The following is a 23,875-nucleotide window of genomic DNA, read 5'->3' as shown; positions in this document are numbered from 1 at the left end:
AATACAGTGGAAGAGTGGCCGTGCGCAACCCGAGGTTCCTGGTTCAAATCCCACCTAGAACCAACCTCGTCACGTCCGTTGTGTCCTGAGCAAGACACTTCACCCTTGCTCCTGATGGGTGCTGGTTAGCGCCTTGCATGGCAGCTCCCTCCATCAGTGTGTGAATGTGTGTGTGAATGTGGAAGTAGTGTCAAAGCGCTTTGAGTACCTTGAAGGTAGAAAAGCGCCATATATATATATATATATATATATATATATATATATATATATATATATATATATATATATATATATATATATATATATATATTGCCGCCGGGGCGCTAATTAATCTAAAACCTCTTCTCACTCCTGCGCTTACCAAAGGCATGCGGTAAAAGTAAGCATGCGCTAATTATTTTAAAACCTCTTCTCACTCCGGCACTGACCAAAGGAATGCAGTAAAAATTTGAGTGTGACGTAAGCTTGGAGCTTAAATCCTACTGAATAGCTCTTAATCTTCTTCCCTTTATGCGAAGGTGGCGGGGTTTGCTGCTAGCGGGGGGTGTATAAAATAGTCAGGAGATCTCATGGATACAAAGGATTCTGGGTATTTGTGGTGTCGCGTTTATGTTGTGTTACTGGGAGGATGTCCTCCCGTAATGTGTTTGTCAATCTTGTTTGGTGCGGCTTCACAGCGTGGCGCATATTACTAAGAGTGTTGAAATTGTTTATATCACAACCATTAGTGTACTCTGTGTCACCCAGTATGCCTTGCAGTCGTCTGCGTGTTGTTGTGGAAGCCACACACAACATGATACTGGACTGACAAGCAGATCGTACATGTTGTAGAAGGCGACAAAGTCAATGACTTCATAGCACGCCCTAATACTTATTATCTGGGTGACTGCCGGTAGTCATTCTAGAGAATATTAGCGCCTCCTATTGTTTTCTCCGCTTAGTGACACGGGTCCTAAATGGCTCTTTGAATGGCAAAGGATACCGATCCCAGAATCATGTATATCAAATATTTCCGAATGATTCAACGCCCGAATCTAATTAAAATCTATTTTTTCATCATGTCACCCGCCCGACCCGCGGTTTATCCGCGGACTCTGCTGATGAGACCGCATCCCTAATATATATATATTAGGGATGCACCGATTAATCGGTAATGCACTTTATTATTTTTTGTTTGAAGGCCTAATATAAATGAAAAACTTTGTGCTTTTTTTGAAAAGCAAAGGCTACTGGAATATTAAAAAAATGTCAATATTCAATAACCCATCCATCCATCCATTTCCTACCGCTTATTCCCTTTCGGGGTCGCGGGGGGCGCTGGCGCCTATCTCAGCTACAATCGGGCGGAAGGCGGGATACACCCTGGACAAGTGGCCACCTCATCGCAGGGCCAACACAGATAGACGGACAACATTCACACACTAGGGACCATTTAGTGTTGCCAATCAACCTATCCCCAGGTGCATGTCTTTGGAAGTGGGAGGAGCCTATCCCCAGGTGCATGTCTTTGGAAGTGGGAGGAGCCTATCCCCAGGTGCATGTCTTTGGAAGTGGGAGGAGCCTATCCCCAGGTGCATGTCTTTGGAAGTGGGAGGAGCCTATCCCCAGGTGCATGTCTTTGGAAGTGGGAGGGGCCTATCCCCAGGTGCATGTATTTGGAGGTGGGAGGAGCCTATCCCCAGGTGCATGTCTTTGGAAGTGGGAGGAAGCCGGAGTACCCGGAGGGAACCCACGCACTCACGGGGAGAACATGCAAACTCCACACAGAAAGAGCCCGAGCCTGGATTTGAACCCAGGACTGCAGGACCTTCGTATTGTGAGGCAGACGCACTAACCCCTCTGCCACCGTGAAGCCAATATTCAATAACCATCCATCCATCCATCCATCATCTCCCGCTTATCCGAGATCAGGTCGCGGGGGCAACAGCCTAAGCAGGGAAACCCAGACTTCCCTCTCCCCAGCCACTTCGTCTAGCTCTATTCAATAACAAATTACTTTATTTGAAAAACATGTCTAAATATTTATTCTAGGCTATTTATGCAATATTAAAAAAAATTGTGGAAAAACTGCATTCATTATTCGGTATTCGGCCAAGCGTTTAAATTTTATTCGGCTTCGGCCACAAATTTTCATTTCGGTGCATCCCTACTAATAATGGGCCCTGCGATGAGGTGGCGACTTGTCCAGGGTGTACACCGCCTTCCGCCCGATTGTAGCTGAGATAGGCGCCAGCGACCCCAAAGGGGAATAAGCGGTAGAAAATGGATGGATGGATGCATCCCTAATATATATACACACACATATATAAATAAACCTGAGGTAAAACCCTGATGTGTTTCTGTGCTAGGACACTTAGTTCCAGGTAATATGTTTTATTTACCTGCCCTCCACCGTGTTGCGGCATGGTGGCTTCCCAGGGGGCGGGCGGGGCAGGAACTGGGCGGCCAGCTGCTCAGCAGAAACCGTATGGACGGGGCGAGGAATCCTGCTGCGGCGCGACAGGGGGCTGGAGGAAGAAGACAAGGAGGCGTCCCCCTGGCGGTCCGAGCGGGAGCCCATCAGCGAGTCCTCTTCCTGAGAGCGGTCGGAGGCGGAGGCGGAGGACAAGGGGTCTCTGGCCAGCGAGGCCACGGCGGCACGCCTGTCTGAGAGCGATGGTGAGGCGGAGGGCGAGGGAAGAGGACCCGGGTTGCTGGCTTTCTTCTGCAAGAGCTTCTCTTTGGCCGAGCCCGGAGGAGGCGGGTCCAGGAGAAAGGAAGCCTCCAGCACGGGGATGCGGCTTTGGCGACGGCTGGGGTTCTTACGGGGGCCGGCGGGGGAGGACAAGGGGGAGGCTGGGACACTTGGAGCCAGGGTGTCTTTTACACCTTCCTCCGCAGAACTCTTTTCTAAGTCTTGCAACTTTGGGAAGCTTTTGGGCGGCGGTGAGAGATGTCCATTGGTCAAGCGAGGAGAGGGGGGGGAGCTCACATGACTCGGGGCGGGACTCGGGGTTTTGGGCCGGCCGTCTCCGTTGACAAGAGTCTCGGCCGCCGGCTCCGTGGGCGTCCCCGGGTGGTCCAGCGGGGAGCTGATGTCCGCCGTGCGCTCCTGCACGGGCAGAACTTCAAGGTCGTCGTCGTCACGGCGCTCCAGCAGGAGGCCCGGCGGAGCGCCTGTGTCCCATCCCGAGGGGGAGGACAGCCCGGAGGGACGATGGGCGGTCAACTGGAGGAGAGGGACAGACGGGGCAGAGAGACAAACAGTGTTATTGGAGAATCGCAACGCTGCGGAAATGTGATGAATATTGTAGCTCAGGGGTGTCCAAAGTCAGGTCCGGGGGCCATTTGCGGCCCCGAGCTCATTTTTTAATGAAAATATTACTACCAAAATAAGACATAAAAAATGGAATAAAAGAGCAAAGGGGTGAAATATTTTTTTTTTAAAACCGTCAATACTTGAAAAATAACAATTAATGTTGTTATGAATTATTGTCCTATTCCAGGCTCCAATTACTTCACATCAAGTATTCCATTTTGGGGGGAAAACATGGCACCGTATTTTTCGGAGTATAAGTCGCACCTGCCGAAAATGCATAATAAAGAAGGAAAAAAACATATAAGTCGCACTGGAGTATAAGTCGCATTTTTTGGGGGGAGATTTATTTGATAAAACCCAACGCCAATAATAGACATTTGAAAGGCGATTTAAAATAAATAAAGAATAGTGAACAACAGGCTGAATAAGTGTAGGTTATATGAGGCATAAATAAGCAACTGCTATGTTAACCTAACATATTATGGTAAGAGTCATTCAAATAACTATAACATATAGAACATGCTATACCTTTACCAAACTATCTCTCACTCCTAATCCATAAATCCCATGAAATCTTATACGTCTAGTCTCTAACATGAATGAAATAAATAATATTATTTGATATTTTACGCTAATGTGTTAATAATTTCACATATAAGTCGCTCCTGAGTATAAGTCGCACCCCCGGCCAAACTATGAAAAAAACTGCGACTTATAAATCGAAAAATACAGTACTATGATTACATCTATATTTGTTATCGTCACAAAATCTTTTTTTTTTTTTTTTTGTAATTATATTATATTGATAAACTCAGGAAATACGTCCCTGGACACATGAGGACTTTGAATATGACCAATGTATTTATTATCCTGTAACTACTTGGTGTTGGATGGATACCTAAATGTGTGGTATCATCCACAACTAATGTAAAGTATCAAAGAAGAGAATAATAAGTGATTATTACATTTTAACAGAAGTGTAAATAAAGTTAAAATAAGAAAATACCATATTTTTCGTAGTATAAGTCGCACCTGCCGAAAATGCATAACAAAGAAGGAAAAAAACATATATAAGTCGCACTGGAGTATAAGTCGCATTTTGGGGGGAAATTTATTTGATAAAATCCAACCCCAAGAATAGACATTTGAAAGGCAATTTAAAATAAATAAAGACTAGAGAACAACAGTCTGAATAAGTGTAGGTTATATGAGGCATAAATAAGCAACTGCTATGTTAACCTAACATATTATGGTAAGAGTCATTCAAATAACTATAACATATAGAACATGCTATACCTTTACCAAACTATCTCTCACTCCTAATCCATAAATCCCATGAAATCTTATACTTCTAGTCTCTTATGTGAATGAGATAAATAATATTATTGGATATTTTACGGAAATGTATTAATAATTTCACACATAAGTCGCTCCTGAGTATAAGTCGCACCCCCGGCCAAACTATGAAAAAAACTGCGACTTATAATTCGAAAAATACGGTACTATGATTACATCTATATTTGTTATCGTCACAAAATCTTTTTTTTTTTTGTAATTATATTATATTGATAAACTCAGGAAATACGTCCCTGGACACATGAGGACTTTGAATATGACCAATGTATTTATTATCCTGTAACTACTTGGTATTGGATGGATACCTAATTGTGTGGTATCATCCAAAACTAATGTAAAGTATCAAAGAAGAGAAGAATAAGTGATTATTACATTTTAACAGAAGTGTAAATAAAGTTAAAATAAGAAAATACCGTATTTTTCGGAGTATAAGTCGCACCTGCTGAAAATGCATAACAAAGAAGGAAAAAAACATATATAAGTCGCATTTTGGGGGGAAATTGATTTGATAAAACCCAACGCCAATAATAGACATTTGAAAGGCAATTTAAAATAAATAAAGAATAGTGAACAACAGGCTGAATAAGTGTAGGTTATATGAGGCATAAATAAGCAACTGCTATGTTAACCTAACATATTATGGTAAGAGTCATTCAAATAACTATAACATATAGAACATGCTATACCTTTACCAAACTATCTCTCACTCCTAATCCATAAATCCCATGAAATCTTATACGTCTAGTCTCTTACGTGAATGAGATAAATAATATTATTGGATATTTTACGGTAATGTGTTAATAATTTCACACATAAGTCGCTCCCCCGGCCAAACTATGAAAAAAACTGCGACTTATAAATCGAAAAATACGGTACTATGATTACATCTATATTTGTTATCGTCACAAAATCTTTTTTTTTTTTTTTTTTTGTAATCATATTATATTGATAAACTCAGGAAATACGTCCCTGGACACATGAGGACTTTGAATATGACCAATGTATTTATTATCCTGTAACTACTTGGTGTTGGATGGATACCTAAATGTGTGGTATCATCCACAACTAATGTAAAGTATCAAAGAAGAGAAGAATAAGTGATTATTACATTTTAACAGAAGTGTAAATAAAGTTAAAATAAGAAAATACCGTATTTTTCGGAGTATAAGTCACACCTGCTGAAAATGCATAATAAAGAAGGAAAAAAACATATATAAGTCGCACTGGAGTATAAGTCGCATTTTTTGGGGGGAGATTTATTCGATAAAACCCAACAGCAAGAATAGACATTTGAAAGGCAATTTAAAATAAATAAAGAATAGTGAACAACAGGCTGAATAAGTGTAGGTTATATGAGGCATAAATAAGCAACTGCTATGTTAACCTAACATATTATGGTAAGAGTCATTCAAATAACTAGAACATATAGAACATGCTATACCTTTACCAAACTATCTCTCACTCCTAATCCATAAATCCCATGAAATCTTATACGTCTAGTCTCTTACGTGAATGAGATAAATAATATTATTGGATATTTTACGGTAATGTGTTAATAATTTCACATATAAGTCGCTCCTGAGTATAAGTCGCACCCCCGGCCAAACTATGAAAAAAACTGCGACTTATAATTCGAAAAATACGGTACTATGATTACATCTATATTTGTTATCGTCACAAAATCTTTTTTTTTTTTTTTTTGTAATCATATTATATTGATAAACTCAGGAAATACGTCCCTGGACACATGAGGACTTTGAATATGACCAATGTATTTATTATCCTGTAACTACTTGGTGTTGGTTGGATACCTAAATGTGTGGTATCATCCACAACTAATGTAAAGTATCAAAGAAGAGAATAATAAGTGATTATTACATTTTAACAGAAGTGTAAATAAAGTTAAAATAAGAAAATACCGTATTTTTCGTAGTATAAGTCGCACCTGCTGAAAATGCATAACAAAGAAGGAAAAAAACATATATAAGTCGCATTTTTTGGGGAAATTTATTTGATAAAACCCAACACCAAGAATAGACATTTGAAAGGCAATTTAAAATAAATAAAGATTAGTGAACAACAGGCTGAATAAGTGTAGGTTATATGAGGCATAAATAAGCAACTGCTATGTTAACCTAACATATTATGGTAAGAGTCATTCAAATAACTATAACATATAGAACATGCTATACCTTTACCAAACTATCTCTCACTCCTAATCCATAAATCCCATGAAATCTTATACGTCTAGTCTCTTACGTGAATGAGATGAATAATATTATTGCATATTTTACGGTAATGTGTTAATAATTTCACATATAAGTCGCTCCCGAGTATAAGTCGCACCTGCCAAAAATGCATAATACATAAGGGAAAAAACATATTAGTCGCACTGGAGTATAAGTCGCATTTTGGGGGAAATGTATTTGATAAAACCCAACACCAACAAATAGACATTTGAAAGGCAATTTAAAATAAATAAAGACTAGTGAACAACAGGCTGAATAAGTGTAGGTTATATGAGGCATAAATAAGCAACTGCTATGTTAACCTAACATATTATGGTAAGAGTCATTCAAATAACTATAACATATAGAACATGCTATACCTTTACCAAACTATCTCTCACTCCTAATCCATAAATCCCATGAAATCTTATACGTCTAGTCTCTTACGTGAATGAGATAAATAATATTATTGGATATTTTACGCCAATGTGTTAATAATTTCACACATAAGTCGCTCCTGAGTATAAGTCGCACCCCCGGCCAAACTATGAAAAAAACTGCGACTTATAGTCCGAAAAATACGGTACTATGATTACATCTATATTTGTTATCGTCACAAAATCTTTTTTTTTTTTTTTTTGTAATCATATTATATTGATAAACTCAGGAAATACGTCCCTGGACATATGAGGACTTTGAATATGACCAATGTATTTATTATCCTGTAACTACTTGGTGTTGGATGGATACCTAAATGTGTGGTATCATCCACAACTAATGTAAAGTATCAAAGAAGAGAATAATAAGTGATTATTACATTTTAACAGAAGTGTAAATAAAGTTAAAATAAGAAAATACCGTATTTTTCGCAGTATAAGTCGCACCTGCCGAAAATGCATAACAAAGAAGGAAAAAAACATATATAAGTCGCACTGGAGTATAAGTCGCATTTTTTGGGGGAGATTTATGTGATAAAATCCAACACTAACAATAGACATTTGAAAGGTAATTTAAAATAAATAAAGAATAGTGAACAACAGGCTGAATAAGTGTAGGTTATATGAGGCATAAATAAGCAACTGCTATGTTAACCTAACATATTATGGTAAGAGTCATTCAAATAACTAGAACATATAGAACATGCTATACCTTTACCAAACTATCTCTCACTCCTAATCCATAAATCCCATGAAATCTTATACGTCTAGTCTCTTACGTGAATGAGATAAATAATATTATTGGATATTTTACGGTAATGTGTTAATAATTTCACACATAAGTCGCTCCTGAGTATAAGTGGCACCCCCTGGCCAAACTATGAAAAAAACTGCGACTTATAATTCGAAAAATACGGTACTATGATTACATCTATATTTGTTATCGTCACAAAATCTTTTTTTTTTTTGTAATTATATTATATTGATAAACTCAGGAAATACGTCCCTGGACACATGAGGACTTTGAATATGACCAATGTATTTATTATCCTGTAACTACTTGGTGTTGGATGGATACCTAAATGTGTGGTATCATCCAAAACTAATGTAAAGTATCAAAGAAGAGAAGAATAAGTGATTGTTACATTTTAACAGAAGTGTAAATAAAGTTAAAATAAGAAAATACCGTATTTTTCGTAGTATAAGTCACACCTGCTGAAAATGCATAACAAAGAAGGAAAAAAACATATATAAGTCGCATTTTTTGGGGAAATGTATTTGATAAAACCCAACACCAAGAATAGACATTTGAAAGGCAATTTAAAATAAAGAAAGAATAGTGAACAACAGGCTGAATAAGTGTAGGTTATATGAGGCATAAATAAGCAACTGCTATGTTAACCTAACATATTATGGTAAGAGTCATTCAAATAACTATAACATATAGAACATGCTATACCTTTACCAAACTATCTCTCACTCCTAATCCATAAATCCCATCAAATCTTATACGTCTAGTCTCTTACGTGAATGAGATAAATAATATTATTGGATATTATTGGCTCCTGAGTATAAGTCGCACCCCCGGCCAAACTATGAAAAAAACTGCGACTTATAGTTAGAAAAATACGGTATATTTTGTGTGTTTGCCTCAAAATACAAAATTTTCTATGACAAAATGGGCATAAAACAAAGAAAAAACATGTCTAAGAAAAGATACAAATGAACACATTACCGTAAAATATCAAGTAATATTATTTATCTCATTCACGTAAGAGACTAGACGTATAAGATTTCATGGGATTTATGGATTAGGAGTGAGAGATAGTTTGGTAAAGGTATAGCATGTTCTATATGTTATAGTTATTTGAATGACTCTTACCATAATATGTTAGGTTAACATAGCAGTTGCTTATTTATGCCTCATATAACCTACACTTATTCAGCCTGTTGTTCACTAGTCTTTATTTATTTTAAATTGCCTTTCAAATGTCTATTCTTGCTGTTGGGTTTTATCACATAAATTTCCCCCAAAATGCGACTTATACTCCAGTGCGACTTATATATGTTTTTTCCCTTCCTTATTATGCATTTTCGGCAGGTGCGACTTATACTCCCAAAAATACGGTACATGTAAACCAGGTAGTCAATGTTTATATGCAGTACTACAAAACCTGAAACCCGTGAAGTTGGCACGGTATGTAACTGGTAAATAAAACTGAACACAATGATTTGAAAATCCTTTTCTACCGACCATATTTTCCAGACCATAGGGCACACTGCCAATGAGCGGGTCTAGTCAGGTCTATTTTCATATATAAGGCGCACCGGATTATAAGGCGCATTAAAGGGGACATATTATTTGTATTTTTTTTCAAAATATAAAATACTTCCTTGGTGTTTACATAACATGTTGCATAGATGATGTTTTACACATCATCTTCAAGCCGCTTCCTGAAAGTCGCTTCAGGATGCGCCGTTTTGTGGGCGTGTCTTATTTACGTGCCTCCACTTCAACGGCGTATTCTCCACGTCATCTTTGTTGCAGCAGTGTAGCGTGCAAGGACGGGAGTGGAAGAAGTGTCAAAAGATGGCGCTAACTGTTTTAATGACATTCAGACTTTACTTCAATCAATAACAGAGCAGCATCTCCTCATCCGCCGGAAATGTGTCCCGTGAAAAAACGTCCGACCGGAACCCTCTAATAACCAAAGTTCCTTGGGTGAATAATGTAAACTCACTACACCGGTATGTTTTAGCGCTTTCATGGCGAGTTTACTGACAGATATAAGAAATAACTTTACACTACTTTATATTAGAAATGGCAACATCGGAGGATGAATGCCCCATCCCAAGAAAGATAGAGAAAAAGATGACGCTCGTTTATGCGTTTGTTTACTATGAATTGATAAACGTGGATCCCGACTTAAACAAGTTGAAAAACGTATTCGGGCGTTACCATTTAGTGGTCAAGTGTACGGAATATGTACTGTACTGTGCAATCTACTAATAAAAGTTCCAATCAATCAATCAATGTTGACTACGAAGTCGAAACGGACTACAAAGGCGGACGCTCGCAAATTTTCAGGATTTATGCAGATCCCAAATACAGATCAGCAGGTACCAGAAGGTAAGACATGTTGCTTTTGCATAAAATTGCCAAACAAAACGCCAGATAACATGTCTTACCTTATACACACAGCATAATAATAGTCCTATGTTGAAGCACAGTACAATCCATCAAGCGGTGCGGCTCCATAGCTTACCAAAGTCCAACTAAATCATTTTGAGCGCCGTGTGTAATGTTCTATACTTTCAATTGAACAGTCAAAATTTTGGTGTTTTTTACTTGAGTCATATTGCAGTCTAGTGAAGTGTGAAGTGAATTATATTTATATAGCGCTTTTCTCTAGTGACTCAAAGCGCTTTACATAGTGAAACCCAATATCAAAGTTACATTTAAAGCAGTGTGGGCGGCACTGAGAGCAGGTGGGTAAAGGGCCTTGCCCAAGGAAACAACGGCAGTGACTAGGATGGCGGAAGCGGGAATCGAACCTGCAACCCTCGTCGTCGCCATGTCTCTTCTTCGTTCTTCTGCTTCGTCTCTATTATGTTTTTGGACATTACTACTTGCCGTAGTTTTGAATGCATGATGGGAATCTGGATGTTGTGTGTCAGTGTATTAACGTGCCGGCTGGAGTAAACACGCTGAGAAATAGATAGTTCCGTGCCTGCCTACTTTATGGCTCACAGATACATCTATGGATAACGGAGACATATATAATAGTCTCCTTTTCGGGTGAGAGAGGACGCTAAAGGCACGCCCCCGATATTTTGTCCAGGTAGAAATCGGTAGAAATTCGGGAGAATGGTTGCCCCGTGAGATTTTTACGGGAGGGGCACTGAAATTCGGGAGTCTCCCTGGAAAAGGGTTGGCAAGTATGCAATCTACTTGTATCTCTTATGTGTGACTGCCATCTACTGGTCACACTTATCAATTCACCATGTACCAAACAAAATAGCTTCGAGGTCGGTAAGCACAACCAAAACTACTCCGTACATAAGGCGCAGTGTCGAGTTTCTAGAAAATGAAAGGATTTGAAGTGCGACTTATAGTCGGAGAAATACGGCATATTCAATTTAATCCACTGCAAAGACAAGATAGTTATATTTTTTGCAAGTGTTAGCTAATTTTTAGAATTTGATGCTTGCTACAATATACACCCTCGCCCCCTATTGTAGCCCGGAAGAGATAGGGCTGCATTGGAATCTGGGTATTTTTTCTGTTGTGTTTATGTTGTGTTACGGTGTGGATGTTCTCCCAAAATGTGTTTGTCATTCTTGTTTGGTGTGGCTTCACAGTGTGGCACATATTTGTGACAGTGTTAAAGTTGTTTATATGGCCACCTTCAGTGTGACCTGTATGGCTGTTGATGAAGTATGTCTTGCAGTCACTTACTGCGTCTACCGAAGAAAAATACAACATGTGGCCGGGCGGACACGCTGTTAGTACAGATTGTAGAGGACGCTAAAAGCAGTGCCTCCATGATGCCCCCCTTAATATTGGCATTGAGGTGAAATTCGGGGAAAATGATAATCCCTGTAGGGGTACTGAAACAGGGAAAAATTGAGGTTATACAAGTATGACGGTGTAAAGCGCTATTTATATAAAACTCGCGGGCCACACCAACATAAAATTTTCACATCAAGGTGCGGGCCGCAGAACGACGTCTACTGTGTTTGAGACCACTGATCTAAAGGATGCATAACGTCTCTACTGTAGCATCTATTCTATGCGCCTTTTATATAAGGTGCGCCTTATATATGAACAAAGTTTTGCAATAGGCCATTCATTGAAGGTGCGCCTTATATATGAACAAAGTTTTGAAATAAGCCATTCATTGAAGGTGCGCCTTATATATGAACAAAGTTTTGCAATAGGCCATTCATTGAAGGTGCGCCTTATATATGAACACAGTTTTGAAATGGGCCATTCATTGAAGGTGCGCCTTATATATGAACATGGTTTTGCAATAGGCCATTCATTGAGGGTGCGCCTTATATATGAACAAAGTTTTGAAATAGGCCATTCATTGAAGGTGCGCCTTATATATGGACAAAGTTTTGAAATAGGCCATTCATTGAAGGTGCGCCTTATATGTGAACAAAGTTTTGAAATAGGCCATTCATTGAAGGTGCGCCTTATATATGAACAAAGTTTTGAAATAGGCCATTCATTGAAGGTGCGCCTTATATATGAACAAAGTTTTGAAATAGGCCATTCATTGAAGGTGTGCCTTATATATGAACAAAGTTTTGAAATAGGCCATTCATTGAAGGTGCGCCTTATATGTGAACAAAGTTTTGAAATAAGCCATTCATTGAAGGTGCGCCTTATATATGAACACAGTTTTGCAATGGGCCACTCATTGAAGGTGCGCCTTATATATGAACAAAGTTTTGCAATAGGCCATTCATTGAAGGTGCGCCTTATATGTGAACAAAGTTTTGAAATAGGCCATTCATTGAAGGCGCGCCTTATATATGAGCAAAGTTTTGCAATAGGCCATTCATTGGAGGTGCGCCTTATATGTGAACAAAGTTTTGAAATAGGCCATTCATTGAAGGTGCGCCTTATATATGAACAAAGTTTTGAAATAGGCCATTCATTGAAGGTGCCTTATATATGAACAAAGTTTTGCAATGGGCCATTCATTGAAGGTGCGCCTTATATATGAACAAAGTTTTGAAATAGGCCATTCATTGAGGGTGCGCCTTATATATGAACAAAGTTTTGCAATAGGCCATTCATTGAAGGTGCGCCTTATATATGAACAAAGTTTTGAAATGGGCCATTAATTGAAGGTGCGCCTTATAATCCGGTGCGCCTTATAGTGCGGAAAATACGGTAAATAAATAAATAAAAAGCCTACAATTGTATTGATTTTGAAAACGAAACTACCAAAACGGCCACCACATGGTTTCCTTTTTCCGTGTGCGGCCCTGAGTGGGGAAAAAAAAGGTTTGGACACCCCTGTTGTAGTTCAAGTCAAAAGGCGTGTTGCTGGTGGACTACAACGTGGCGTTGTAGCGCGGCAGCAAGCGGCCCGATGCGGGGGATGGGAGGCGTGATGTCCAAACATGTCAATTGTCACTCGGCAACAGCATGCAAGCACCATAGCTACCATTATTATAAGTGCTATGGCAGTGGGAGTCAAGCTGCGAGTACTAAACCGGCGAGTCGTTCACGCAACTTGGCAGGGGGCTTCAGTGAAGAGAGGGTGAGGAACAAATAGAGGGAGAGAGAGAGAAAGAGGAGGATGGAGAGGACAAAGACGATCTGAAACAAAAGAGACCATGCAACCTGTAGTCATGAGTCCGCATTCCAAACACACATGCTGCAATCTGACATTAAACACACACACACACACACACACACACACACACACACACACAATTGTGTTCACATCACATGTGCTGACACAAGAACACGTCGGAGGCACCATTGCTCTGCACAATGACTGCAGAGTCATGGTTTCAGCCCACAGCAACACAATAAAAAACGTTTATGGGGGAAGCCAAAAGCCAAAAGCTTGAACAAAAACAAGAAAAAAAAAAAAAAAAAAAAAAGGTGGTGTCATGGAAGCTGAATGGAGATGTTTTCACAGCGGGACCTCCAAAGTCCAAACTTGGCAAAATGTTGCAATGTGACGGGAGAACGAAGGACGAAAAAACTTTAGCGCTTTTCTGACACGCGGAACACAACATTCTAGTCGGGAAATAAAAACACGGCGTATTTAATTGAATCCGCCGCAAAGAGAAGATAGTTTTATTTTTGAAAATGTTAGCTCACGCCTGCAACTTGTTTAAAAAAAAAGCTGGCACACATACGGGTCAGATAAAAGTGAAGTGAACTGAATTATATTTATATAGCGCTTTTCTCTAGTGACTCAAAGCGCTTTACATAGTGAAACCCAATATCTAAGTTACATTTAAAGCAGTGGTATAGGGGCGGTATAGCTCGGTTGGTATAGCGGTTGTCCAGCAACTTGAGGGTTGCAGGTTCGATTCCCGCTTCCGCCATCCTAGTCACTGCCGTTGTGTCCTCGGGCAAGACACTTTACCCACCTGCTCCCAGTGCCACCCACACTGGTTTAAATGTAACTTAGATATTGGGTTTCACTATGTAAAGCGCTTTGAGTCAATAGAGAAAAGCGCTATATAAATATAATTCACTTCACTTCACAGTGCGGGTGGCACTGGGAGCAGGTGGGTAAAGTGTCTTGCCCGAGGACACAACGGCAGTGACTAGGATGACGGAAGCGGGAATCGAACCTGCAACCCTCAAGTTGCTGGCACGGTCACTCTACCAACCGAGCTATACCGCTACATGCTATATGCTACTGCCGTAGCTATTAAATTGGATAATTTCGAATATATGTAGAATATATTCGCCTATCTCAGCTACAATCGGGCGGAAGGCGGGGTACACCCTGGACAAGTCGCCACCTCATCACAGGGCCAACACAGATAGACAGACAACATTCACACTCACATTCACACACTAGGGACCATTTAGTGTTGCCAATCAACCTATCCCCAGGTGCATGTCTTTGGAAGTGGGAGGGGCCTATCCCCAGGTGCATGTCTTTGGAAGTGGGAGGAAGCCGGAGTACCCGGAGGGAACCCACGCATTCACGGGGAGAACATGCAAACTCCACACAGAAAGATCCCGAGCCTGGATTTGAACCCAGGACTGCAGGACCTTCGTATTGTGAGGCAGACGCACTAACCCCTCTGCCACCGTGAAGCCCAAAAAATGATTTGAAAATCCTTTTCTACCGACCATATTTTCCAGACCGTAGGGCACACTGCCAATGAGCGGGTCTAGTCAGGACTATTTTCATATATAAGGCGCATATTTACGTGCCTCCACTTCGACGGCGTATTCTCCACGTCATCTTTGTTGCAGCGGTGTAGCGTGCAAGGACGGGAGTGGAAGAAGTGTCAAAAGATGGCGCTAACTGTTTTAATGACATAGCTCGGTTGGTAGAGTGGCCGTGCCAGCAACTTGAGGGTTGCAGGTTCGATTCCCGCTTCCGCCATCCTAGTCACTGCCGTTGTGTCCTTGGGCAAGACACTTTACCCACCTGCTCCCAGTGCCACCCACACTGGTTTAAATGTAACTTAGATATTGGGTGTCACTATGTAAAGCGCTTTGAGTCACTTGAGAAAAGCGCTATATAAATATAATTCACTTCACTTCACTTTGTTGCAGCGGTGTAGCGTGCAAGGACGGGAGTGGAAGAAGTGTCAAAAGATGGCGCTAACTGTTTTAATGACATAGCTCGGTTGGTAGAGTGGCCGTGCCAGCAACTTGAGGGTTGCAGGTTCGATTCCCGCTTCCGCCATCCTAGTCACTGCCGTTGTGTCCTTGGGCAAGACACTTTTCCCACCTGCTCCCAGTGCCCCCCACACTGGTTTAAATGTAACTTAGATATTGGGTGTCACTATGTAAAGCGCTTTGAGTCACTTGAGAAAAGCGCTATATAAATGTAATTCACTTTACTTCACTTTGTTGCAGCAGTGTAGCGTGCAAGGACGGGAGTGGAAGAAGTGTCAAAAGATGGCGCTAACTGTTTTAATGACATAGCTCGGATGGTAGAGTGGCCGTGCCAGCAACTTGAGGGTTGCAGGTTCGATTCCCGCTTCCGCCATCCTAGTCACTGCCGTTGTGTCCTTGGGCAAGACACTTTACCCGCCTGCTCCCAGTGCCACCCACACTGGTTTAAATGTAACTTAGATATTGGGTGTCACTATGTAAAGCGCTTTGAGTCACTTGAGAAAAGCGCTATATAAATATAATTCACTTCACTTCACTTTGTTGCAGCAGTGTAGCGTGCAAGGACGGGAGTGGAAGAAGTGTCAAAAGATGGCGCTAACTGTTTTAATGACTTAGCTCGGTTGGTAGAGTGGCCGTGCCAGCAACTTTAGAGTTGGAGGTTCGATTCCCGCTTGTGCCATCCTAGTTACTGCCGTTGTGTCCTTGGGCAAGACACTTTACCCACCTGCTCCCAGTGCCACCCACACTGCTTTAAATGTAACTTAGATATTGGGTTTCACTATGTAAAGCGCTTTGAGTCACTAGAGAAAAGCGCTATATAAATATAATTCACTTCACTTCACTTTGTTGCAGCAGTGTAGCGTGCAAGGACGGGAGTGGAAGAAGTGTCAAAAGATGCCGCTAACTGTTTTAATGACATAGCTCGGTTGGTAGAGTGGCCGTGCCAGCAACTTGAGGGTTGCAGGTTCGATTCCCGCTTGTGCCATCCTAGTTACTGCCGTTGTGTCCTTGGGCAAGACACTTTACCCACCTGCTCCCAGTGCTGGTTTAAATGTAACTTCGATATTGGGTTTCACTATGTAAAGCGCTTTGAGTTACTTGAGAAAAGCGCTATATAAATATAATTCACCACTTCACTTCGTTGCAGCAGTGTAGCGTGCAAGGACGGGAGTGGAAGAAGTGTCAAAAGATGGCGCTAACTGTTTTAATGACATTCAGACTTTACTTCAATCAATAACAGAGCATCATCTCCTCATCCGCCGGAAATGTGTCCCGTGAAAAAACGTCCGACCGGAACCCCTCTAATTACTAAAGTTCCTTGGGTGAATAATGTAAACTCACTACACCGGTATGTTTTAGCGCTTTCATGGCGAGTTTACTGACAGATATAAGAAATAACTTTACACTACTTTATATTAGAAATGACAACATCGGAGGATGAATGCCCCATAACAAGAAAGATAGAGAAAAAGATGACGCTCGTTTATGCGTTTTTTTACCATGAATTGATTAACGTGGATCCCGACTTAAACAAACTTATCCGGGTGTCACCATTTAGTGGTCAAGTGTACGGAATATGTACTGTACTGTGCAATCTACTAATAAAAGTTCCAACCAATCAATCAATGTTGACTACGAAGTTGAAACGGACTACAAAGTTGAAACGGACTACAAAGGCGAACGCTTGCAAATTTTCAGGATTCATGCAGATCCCAAATACAGATCAGCAGGTACCAGAAGGTACCTGTTTATCAGGTTGCGAGGTGTGGGGGAGTTTGACTTTGGAGGTTCCACCGTACGCAGCACGGGGCTCATCACCTGCTCCAGATGGGCCCGGGTGATGCGTATAACTGAGGGGAACTTGGCGCTGGTGGCGCCGGCCGGGAGGGCGGGCAGTTTCCTGCGGCCGGGCGAGCGCGCGGCGGGGGAGGGGCCGGGTGGAAGCGGCAAGGAGGCGTGGCAAGAGGAGGACGAGAGCGGGCCTTCCTGCCGTTGCCGACGCCGTTGTTGCTGGTCTGCGGACTGAGTGCGCCTCACGGTCAGCGGGTGGCGCTGGTGCAGGGGGTCCGACAAGGTGCTCAGGAAGGTGTGGGGGCTGGGTGAGCGCAGGGGGGTGGGGCTGGACGTCCGGGTGGCGACTTCATCCGGCAGGGACGGCGGAGAGGTGGGGAGCTAAGAGAGTGGGAGGGTGAAATGGGCGGGGGGAGGGGGGTTAGGGGGGGGGCGCGGGTAAGGTGATCGGGGAATATTATTAGGAACATTTGAGGGTCCCTCAATGAAAACAATGACTTTTTATAACGTTCTCAAAGTCATTTGTGGAATTCATGTTTGCGCCTTTTCATGACATGAAGAAAAAACTTGGACATGTGACAATAAAGATCTTATCTGACCCGCCGTGAGCCGGATGAACCTTCTACTCTGCACTTACACCAACAAATATATTTATATATATAAATTAGGGCTGGGCAACGATTAAAAATTTTAATCGAAGTTAATCGCACTATTTCTCCGATTAATGGCGATTAACTGCATTGTATACGCAAAGCCCAATAATGAATTCAAAAGTAGTGTGTAGTGCACCTTTATTGGAATATTCTCCCACATGAACAAAAGCGCCAAAACATTTGTTGTGCAAACACAATTTAAATCAGTCCTTGTTAAACAGTAGCAGTTAAATAGCATATTTGATGAAAATCCACTCCAAAAATGTAAATACAAACATTTAAGCTTATTGCCACTGCCAGGGTATTTAAGTTATCCTGTTTGTTATGGAAAATAAATATAATCTACATACAAATCTCTGAGCCACAATCATAACATCTGAACAGGCAATTTCTGAGGTAACAGCAGAAACATTTTTTTTTTTATCAGGGATCTTATGTTTAAAAAACCTATATTATAGGTAGTGGGCTGTTTTAGGGAATATTTGATCAAATTATCCGTAGTAGCAATATTAATAATGTTGTGTTTATTCTGCGTAGTGCACTTAAAATAATTATGACCATATCTAGGAATTGATATGATGGGAATTTTCCGATTGTTTGCTTGGTGCTTTGATAAACTGAAGGCATCATATACATGGTACTATATTGTGATGTTATGAGCCAGGGGAAAAAAGAACTACCCTACCCAGCATGCAACAGGAGTGACGAGCACAATAGGTTGTGTCGCCATGACGGCATCTTGTATGTTGTGATATGCACGCTCTGAAAGTAAACGTTAAGAACTCAGCCAACACTCCTGGTCTGCATTATTCATAAATAGACAGACAACACATATACTCCGCTGCTTCACAGGCCGCTGGATGTAGCCGGCAAAGTATTCCCATGCTAGCTAGCCGCTCTAGCAAGCACGCGTCATTCAGTCCAAAACGGCCCGATCTATCCACATCCAGAATTGTCTGGCGGTCGTAAGTGATCCCGGAGTGACCACGCTGTAAGCCAGCCAGGACATTTGCAGAATTGTCCGGTATTTTTGCCAAATGTTCCATCTTTACCAAGAGCCCCTCCACGCCGGGCGACGCCATCTTGTTAAGAAAAGGCGTTAACAAAATAAAAGCATGTAAACAACATACGCAAATGTGCGATGAAATAATTGTCGGTGTTAATAGATTGATGTGTTAACTCGTAATTAACGCATTAATTTGCCCACCCCTAATATAAATATATACACTCATATACACGCAATATATAAACTGTGTAGATGTATGTATACATATACCGGGGGTGTAACAGTACGGGTATTTGTATTGAACCGTTTCGGTACGGGGGTGTACTGAACGAGTTTCTGAGTTAAAGTCTTAACAAGCTGCTTTGCTTCTTCTGCCTCTGTCTCAGCACCCAGCATTGTCCCACCCACACAACCATCTGATTGGTTACATATATAGCCGTAACAGCCAATCAGCAGTGCGTATTCAGAGCGCATTGTCAGGCTTTCCTCTGACAGTGTGACTCCGTTTTATTTTTTTCCTCGGCATTTGTTTGTTTCCTGTGTTTAGTATTTCCTGTCCTTAGTTCCTGTCTAGTGCTCTTATTTTGGTTTGGCTTCCTGTTTGTCTCCCTGTGTCCTGTTTTCACTCAGCTGCGGCTGATTGGCATCTGGTCGCACCTGATGTCAATCAGCCCGCTACTATTTTACCTGCTTGGTTCCTCCAGTCAGGGCTGGATCATTGTATTGTCGTGTCAATGTCATTTTCTACTTGTCATTCCTACTGGTCGTGTGATTGCAGCGTAGCGGTAAGCTATATTTGGTAAATGTTTGTAGCTTACTGTTTTTCGTTCCCTGCTTCCGATTTGTTTGTTCATAGCCCTTAGTTTGTTATATCCACCCATGTGCGTGCTTTTTGTTTGTACCCTTTGTTTGTTCTAGTTGTAGTATTTTAAATTAAAACCGTGTTTTCCCATTCAATGCCTGTCTCCATCTCGGCATCTTGGGGTTCGTCCCCAAATAACTCTGACACGCATGCAGTAAATGCTTAAGCGTCGAGTAGATAGGTGTTTTGCAGGTGAGCATAAGCCAGCGTACTCTCCCCAAACGATAATAAACACCTCCCAGTCAACTACTACAAACATCACAATGAGCCCGTTGACCTTCTAGAACAGGGGTCGGCAACCCGCGGCTCCCTTTGATCACCCTAATGTGGCTCAGCTGCATAGCACGAAACCCCGCCTCAACCGACACACAGAGTGGGTGGGGATTTGGTGTATAATGTAGCCCTGAATAGTTAGGGATGCATGGGATTCTGGGTATTTGCTCTGTTGTGTTTATGTCGTGTTACAGTGAGGATGTTCTCCAGAAATGTTTGTCATTCTTCTTTGGTGTGGGTTCACAGTGTGGCGCATATTAGTAAGAGTGTTAAAGTTGTTTAAATAACAACTCTCAGTGTGACCTGTATGGCTGTTGAATAAGTATGCGTTGCAGTCGTCCAAGCGTGTCTGTGGAAGCCACATTAGACTCGTGGCTGGGCTGTGTTAGATATTTGTGCATGTTGTAGAGGGCGGTACATGCAGCGCCTTCATAGCACGCCCGCATTGATGTTGATTGGCGAAAATCAGCAGACATTCGCAAGAATTGTTGCTCTAATATTCGGGAGTCTCTCGGAAAGTTTGGGAGGGTCGGCAAGTGTGATGATGTCAAACGGCAATAATTAAAAACTCGCGAGCTGCACTAAGATTACATTTTCATATAAAGGTGTGGGCCGTGTGTCTGAGACCCCTGGTTAAGACATATCAGCAAAAAAAATCTGTATGCAGTGTTATTTCATTTTTTGTGGCTGCCATTGTTTTCTTTATTTTGTGAAACGGGTCAAAATGGCTCTTTGAGTGGTAAAGGTTGCCGACCCCTGTTCTAGACACACAAACTTGACACACACATCAGGTCTGGCAAAAATTGCGATCTGATGAAAAAACCTAACCTCAAAACTCAAAATTGCGCTCTACCGCCCCCCTAGGAATACAACACGGACAAACTGCTCCTAGGAAGAAAACACAGACAAAACTGCTTGTAACTTCCGGTAGGAATGTCAGAGAGACATGAAACAAAAAACACTATGTAGGTCTCACTTAGACCTACATTTGGATAATTAACATACTTTAGCAAAAACCAACAGGAAGTTTGATATTTTCACTTCAATACAACAACTGCATTACTTTCACATTGCATTATATTCTCAAAATAGTGGCTCCAAGGCGTCTTCTAACGCTTATCCGGCCGTGGGTCTCGGGGGCAGCAGCTTAAAATTAAAGCTGCTTGCAGCTTTAATTTTAATAGTATCTTAAAATCTGCATTCCTCTTCTTAAGCGAAACACTCGTATTCCACAGCTTACTCCACATGATCACGCCTTCTCTGTTGCGATTGATCTTTTTCCACCTTATCGTGGTTTATATACACAATCTTTACATAAAGGAAGCACTTTGGCTGTCATTTTCAAGAAAAATTAAACTTTTTCTGCCGTACTGTGGTTTTATATATGCAATATTTACGTAAAGGAAACACTTTTTGGCTGTCATTTTCAAGAAAAATTACACTTCTGCCTTACTGCGGTTTATATACACAATTTTTACTTAAAGGAAAGACTTTTTGGCTGTCATTTTCAAGGCAAATTTACACTTTTTTGCTGTAGTACGGTTTATGTACAAGATCTTTACATAAAGGAAACACTTTTTGGCTGTCATTTTCAAGACAAATTACACTTGTCTTCCTTACTGCGGTTTATATTAGGGATGCACCGATTAATCGGTAACCGAATATATTCGGCCGAATATGGCAAAAAAAAGCCACATTCGGCCTTCGGTGGAATGAGTTAAAAACAAGGCCGAATAGTGGCGTGTGACGCAATTTTTTGACGCGGTGACGCAATCAACCAACGTGCAGTGACGTTGGGATATGTTGTGTACCTGTATAAGTGTATGAGGTTACATGCACACACTTATTGAGATTTAGTGGGGCCTTCTGTTTACATTATTAGCCTGTTGTGTAGGCTACCTGTATAAGTGTATGAGGTTACAAGCACACACTTAATTGAGATTTACTTGAGCCTTCTGTTTACATTATTAGCATATCTACTGTGGCTAAGCAGACTTTTGCCAAAAGGACAATAATTCATTTGTTGTGGGTTTATCCACTTTAATGCACTTTATTTTTTTTTTGAATGCATGTTTTGTTTGAAGGCCTAATATAAATGAAAAACTTTGTGCTTTTTTTGAAAAGTAAAGACTACTGGAATATTAAAAAAATGTCAATATTCAATAAAAAAATACTTTATTTGAAAAACATGTCTAAATATATTTCTAGGCTATTTTTGCAATATAAAAAAAATTGTGAAAAACTGCATTCATTATTCGGCCTTCGGCCAAGCGTTTAAATTTTATTCGGCTTCGGCCACAAATTTTCATTTCGGTGCATCTATCCATCATCCATCATCTTCCGCTTATCCGAGGTCGGGTTGCGGGGGCAACAGCCTAAGCAGGGAAACCCAGACTTCCCTCTCCCCAGCCACTTCGTCCAGCTCTTCCCGGGGGATCCCGAGGCGTTCCCAGGCCAGCCGGGAGACATAGTCTTCCCAACGTGTCCTGGGTTTTCCCCGTGGCCTCCTACCAGCTGGACGTGCCCTAAACACCTCCCTAGGGAGGCGTTCGGGTGGCATCCTGACCAGATGCCCGAACCACCTCATCTGGCTCCTCTCCATGTGGAGGAGCAGCGGCTTTACTTTGAGTTCCTCCCGGATGGCAGAGCTTCTCACCCTATCTCTAAGGGAGAGAAACTCATTTGGGCCGCTTGTACCCGTGATCTTATCCTTTCGGTCATGACCCAAAGCTCATGACCATAGGTGAGGATGGGAACGTAGATCGACCGGTAAATTGAGAGCTTTGCCTTCCGGCTCAGCTCCTTCTTCACCACAACGGATCGGTACAACGTCCGCATTACTGAAGACGCCGCACCGATCCGCCTGTCGATCTCACCATCCACTCTTCCCCCACTCGTGAACAAGACTCCTAGGTACTTGAACTCCTCCACTTGGGGCAGGGTCTCCTCCCCAACCCGGAGATGGCATTCCACCCTTTTCCGGGCGAGAGCCATGGACTCGGACTTGGAGGTGCTGATTCTCATTCCGGTCGCTTCACACTCGGCTGCGAACCGATCCAGCGAGAGCTGAAGATCCCGGCCAGATGAAGCCATCAGGACCACATCATCTGCAAAAAGCAGAGACCTAATCCTGCGGTTACCAAACCGGAACCCCTCAACGCCTTGACTGCGCCTAGAAATTCTGTCCATGAAAGTTATGAACAGAATGGGTGACAAAGGACAGCCTTGGCGGAGTCCAACCCTCACTGGAAATGTGTTCGACTTACTGCCGGCAATGCGGACCAAGGTCTGACACTGATCATACAGGGAGTGGACCGCCACAATAAGACAGTCCAATACCCCATACTCTCTGAGCACTCCCCACAGGACTTCCCGAGGGACACGGTCCAATGCCTTCTCCAAGTCCACAAAGCACATGTAGACTGGTTGGGCAAACTCCCATGCACCCTCAAGAACCCTGCCCAGAGTATAGAGCTGGTCCACAGTTCCACCACCAGGACGAAAACCACACTGTTCCTCCTGAATCCGAGGCTGGACTATCCGGCGTAGCCTCCTCTCCAGTACACCTGAATAAACCTGAATATACCTTACTGGGAAGATCTTTACATAAAGGAAACACTTTTTGGC

The 23,875-nt window shown here is 41.9% G+C and overlaps 1 protein-coding gene across 3 annotated transcripts in view; it reads right to left on the bottom strand.

Annotated features, from left to right (window-relative positions):
* Window positions 1-23,875, bottom strand: part of ttbk2a (tau tubulin kinase 2a) — a 110,010-nt gene that overhangs the window by 2,696 nt on the left and 83,439 nt on the right. For 2 of the 3 annotated variants that reach the window (XM_061896270.1, XM_061896271.1), the window contains exons 14-15: window positions 17,482-17,835; window positions 2,382-3,208 (exon numbers count right to left, since the gene is read on the bottom strand). In XM_061896270.1, the coding sequence (XP_061752254.1) occupies window positions 2,382-3,208; window positions 17,482-17,835 (1,181 nt within the window). The remainder of the gene's footprint in view (window positions 1-2,381; window positions 3,209-17,481; window positions 17,836-23,875) is intronic. The other variant, XM_061896272.1, reaches the window with a different exon arrangement.

This window comes from Nerophis ophidion, linkage group LG03 (genome assembly GCF_033978795.1).
Source record: "Nerophis ophidion isolate RoL-2023_Sa linkage group LG03, RoL_Noph_v1.0, whole genome shotgun sequence".
Lineage (NCBI taxonomy): Eukaryota > Metazoa > Chordata > Actinopteri > Syngnathiformes > Syngnathidae > Nerophis > Nerophis ophidion.
The sequence above is the reverse complement of the archived record's forward strand: the minus strand, read 5'-3'. Positions and strand labels throughout refer to the sequence as shown.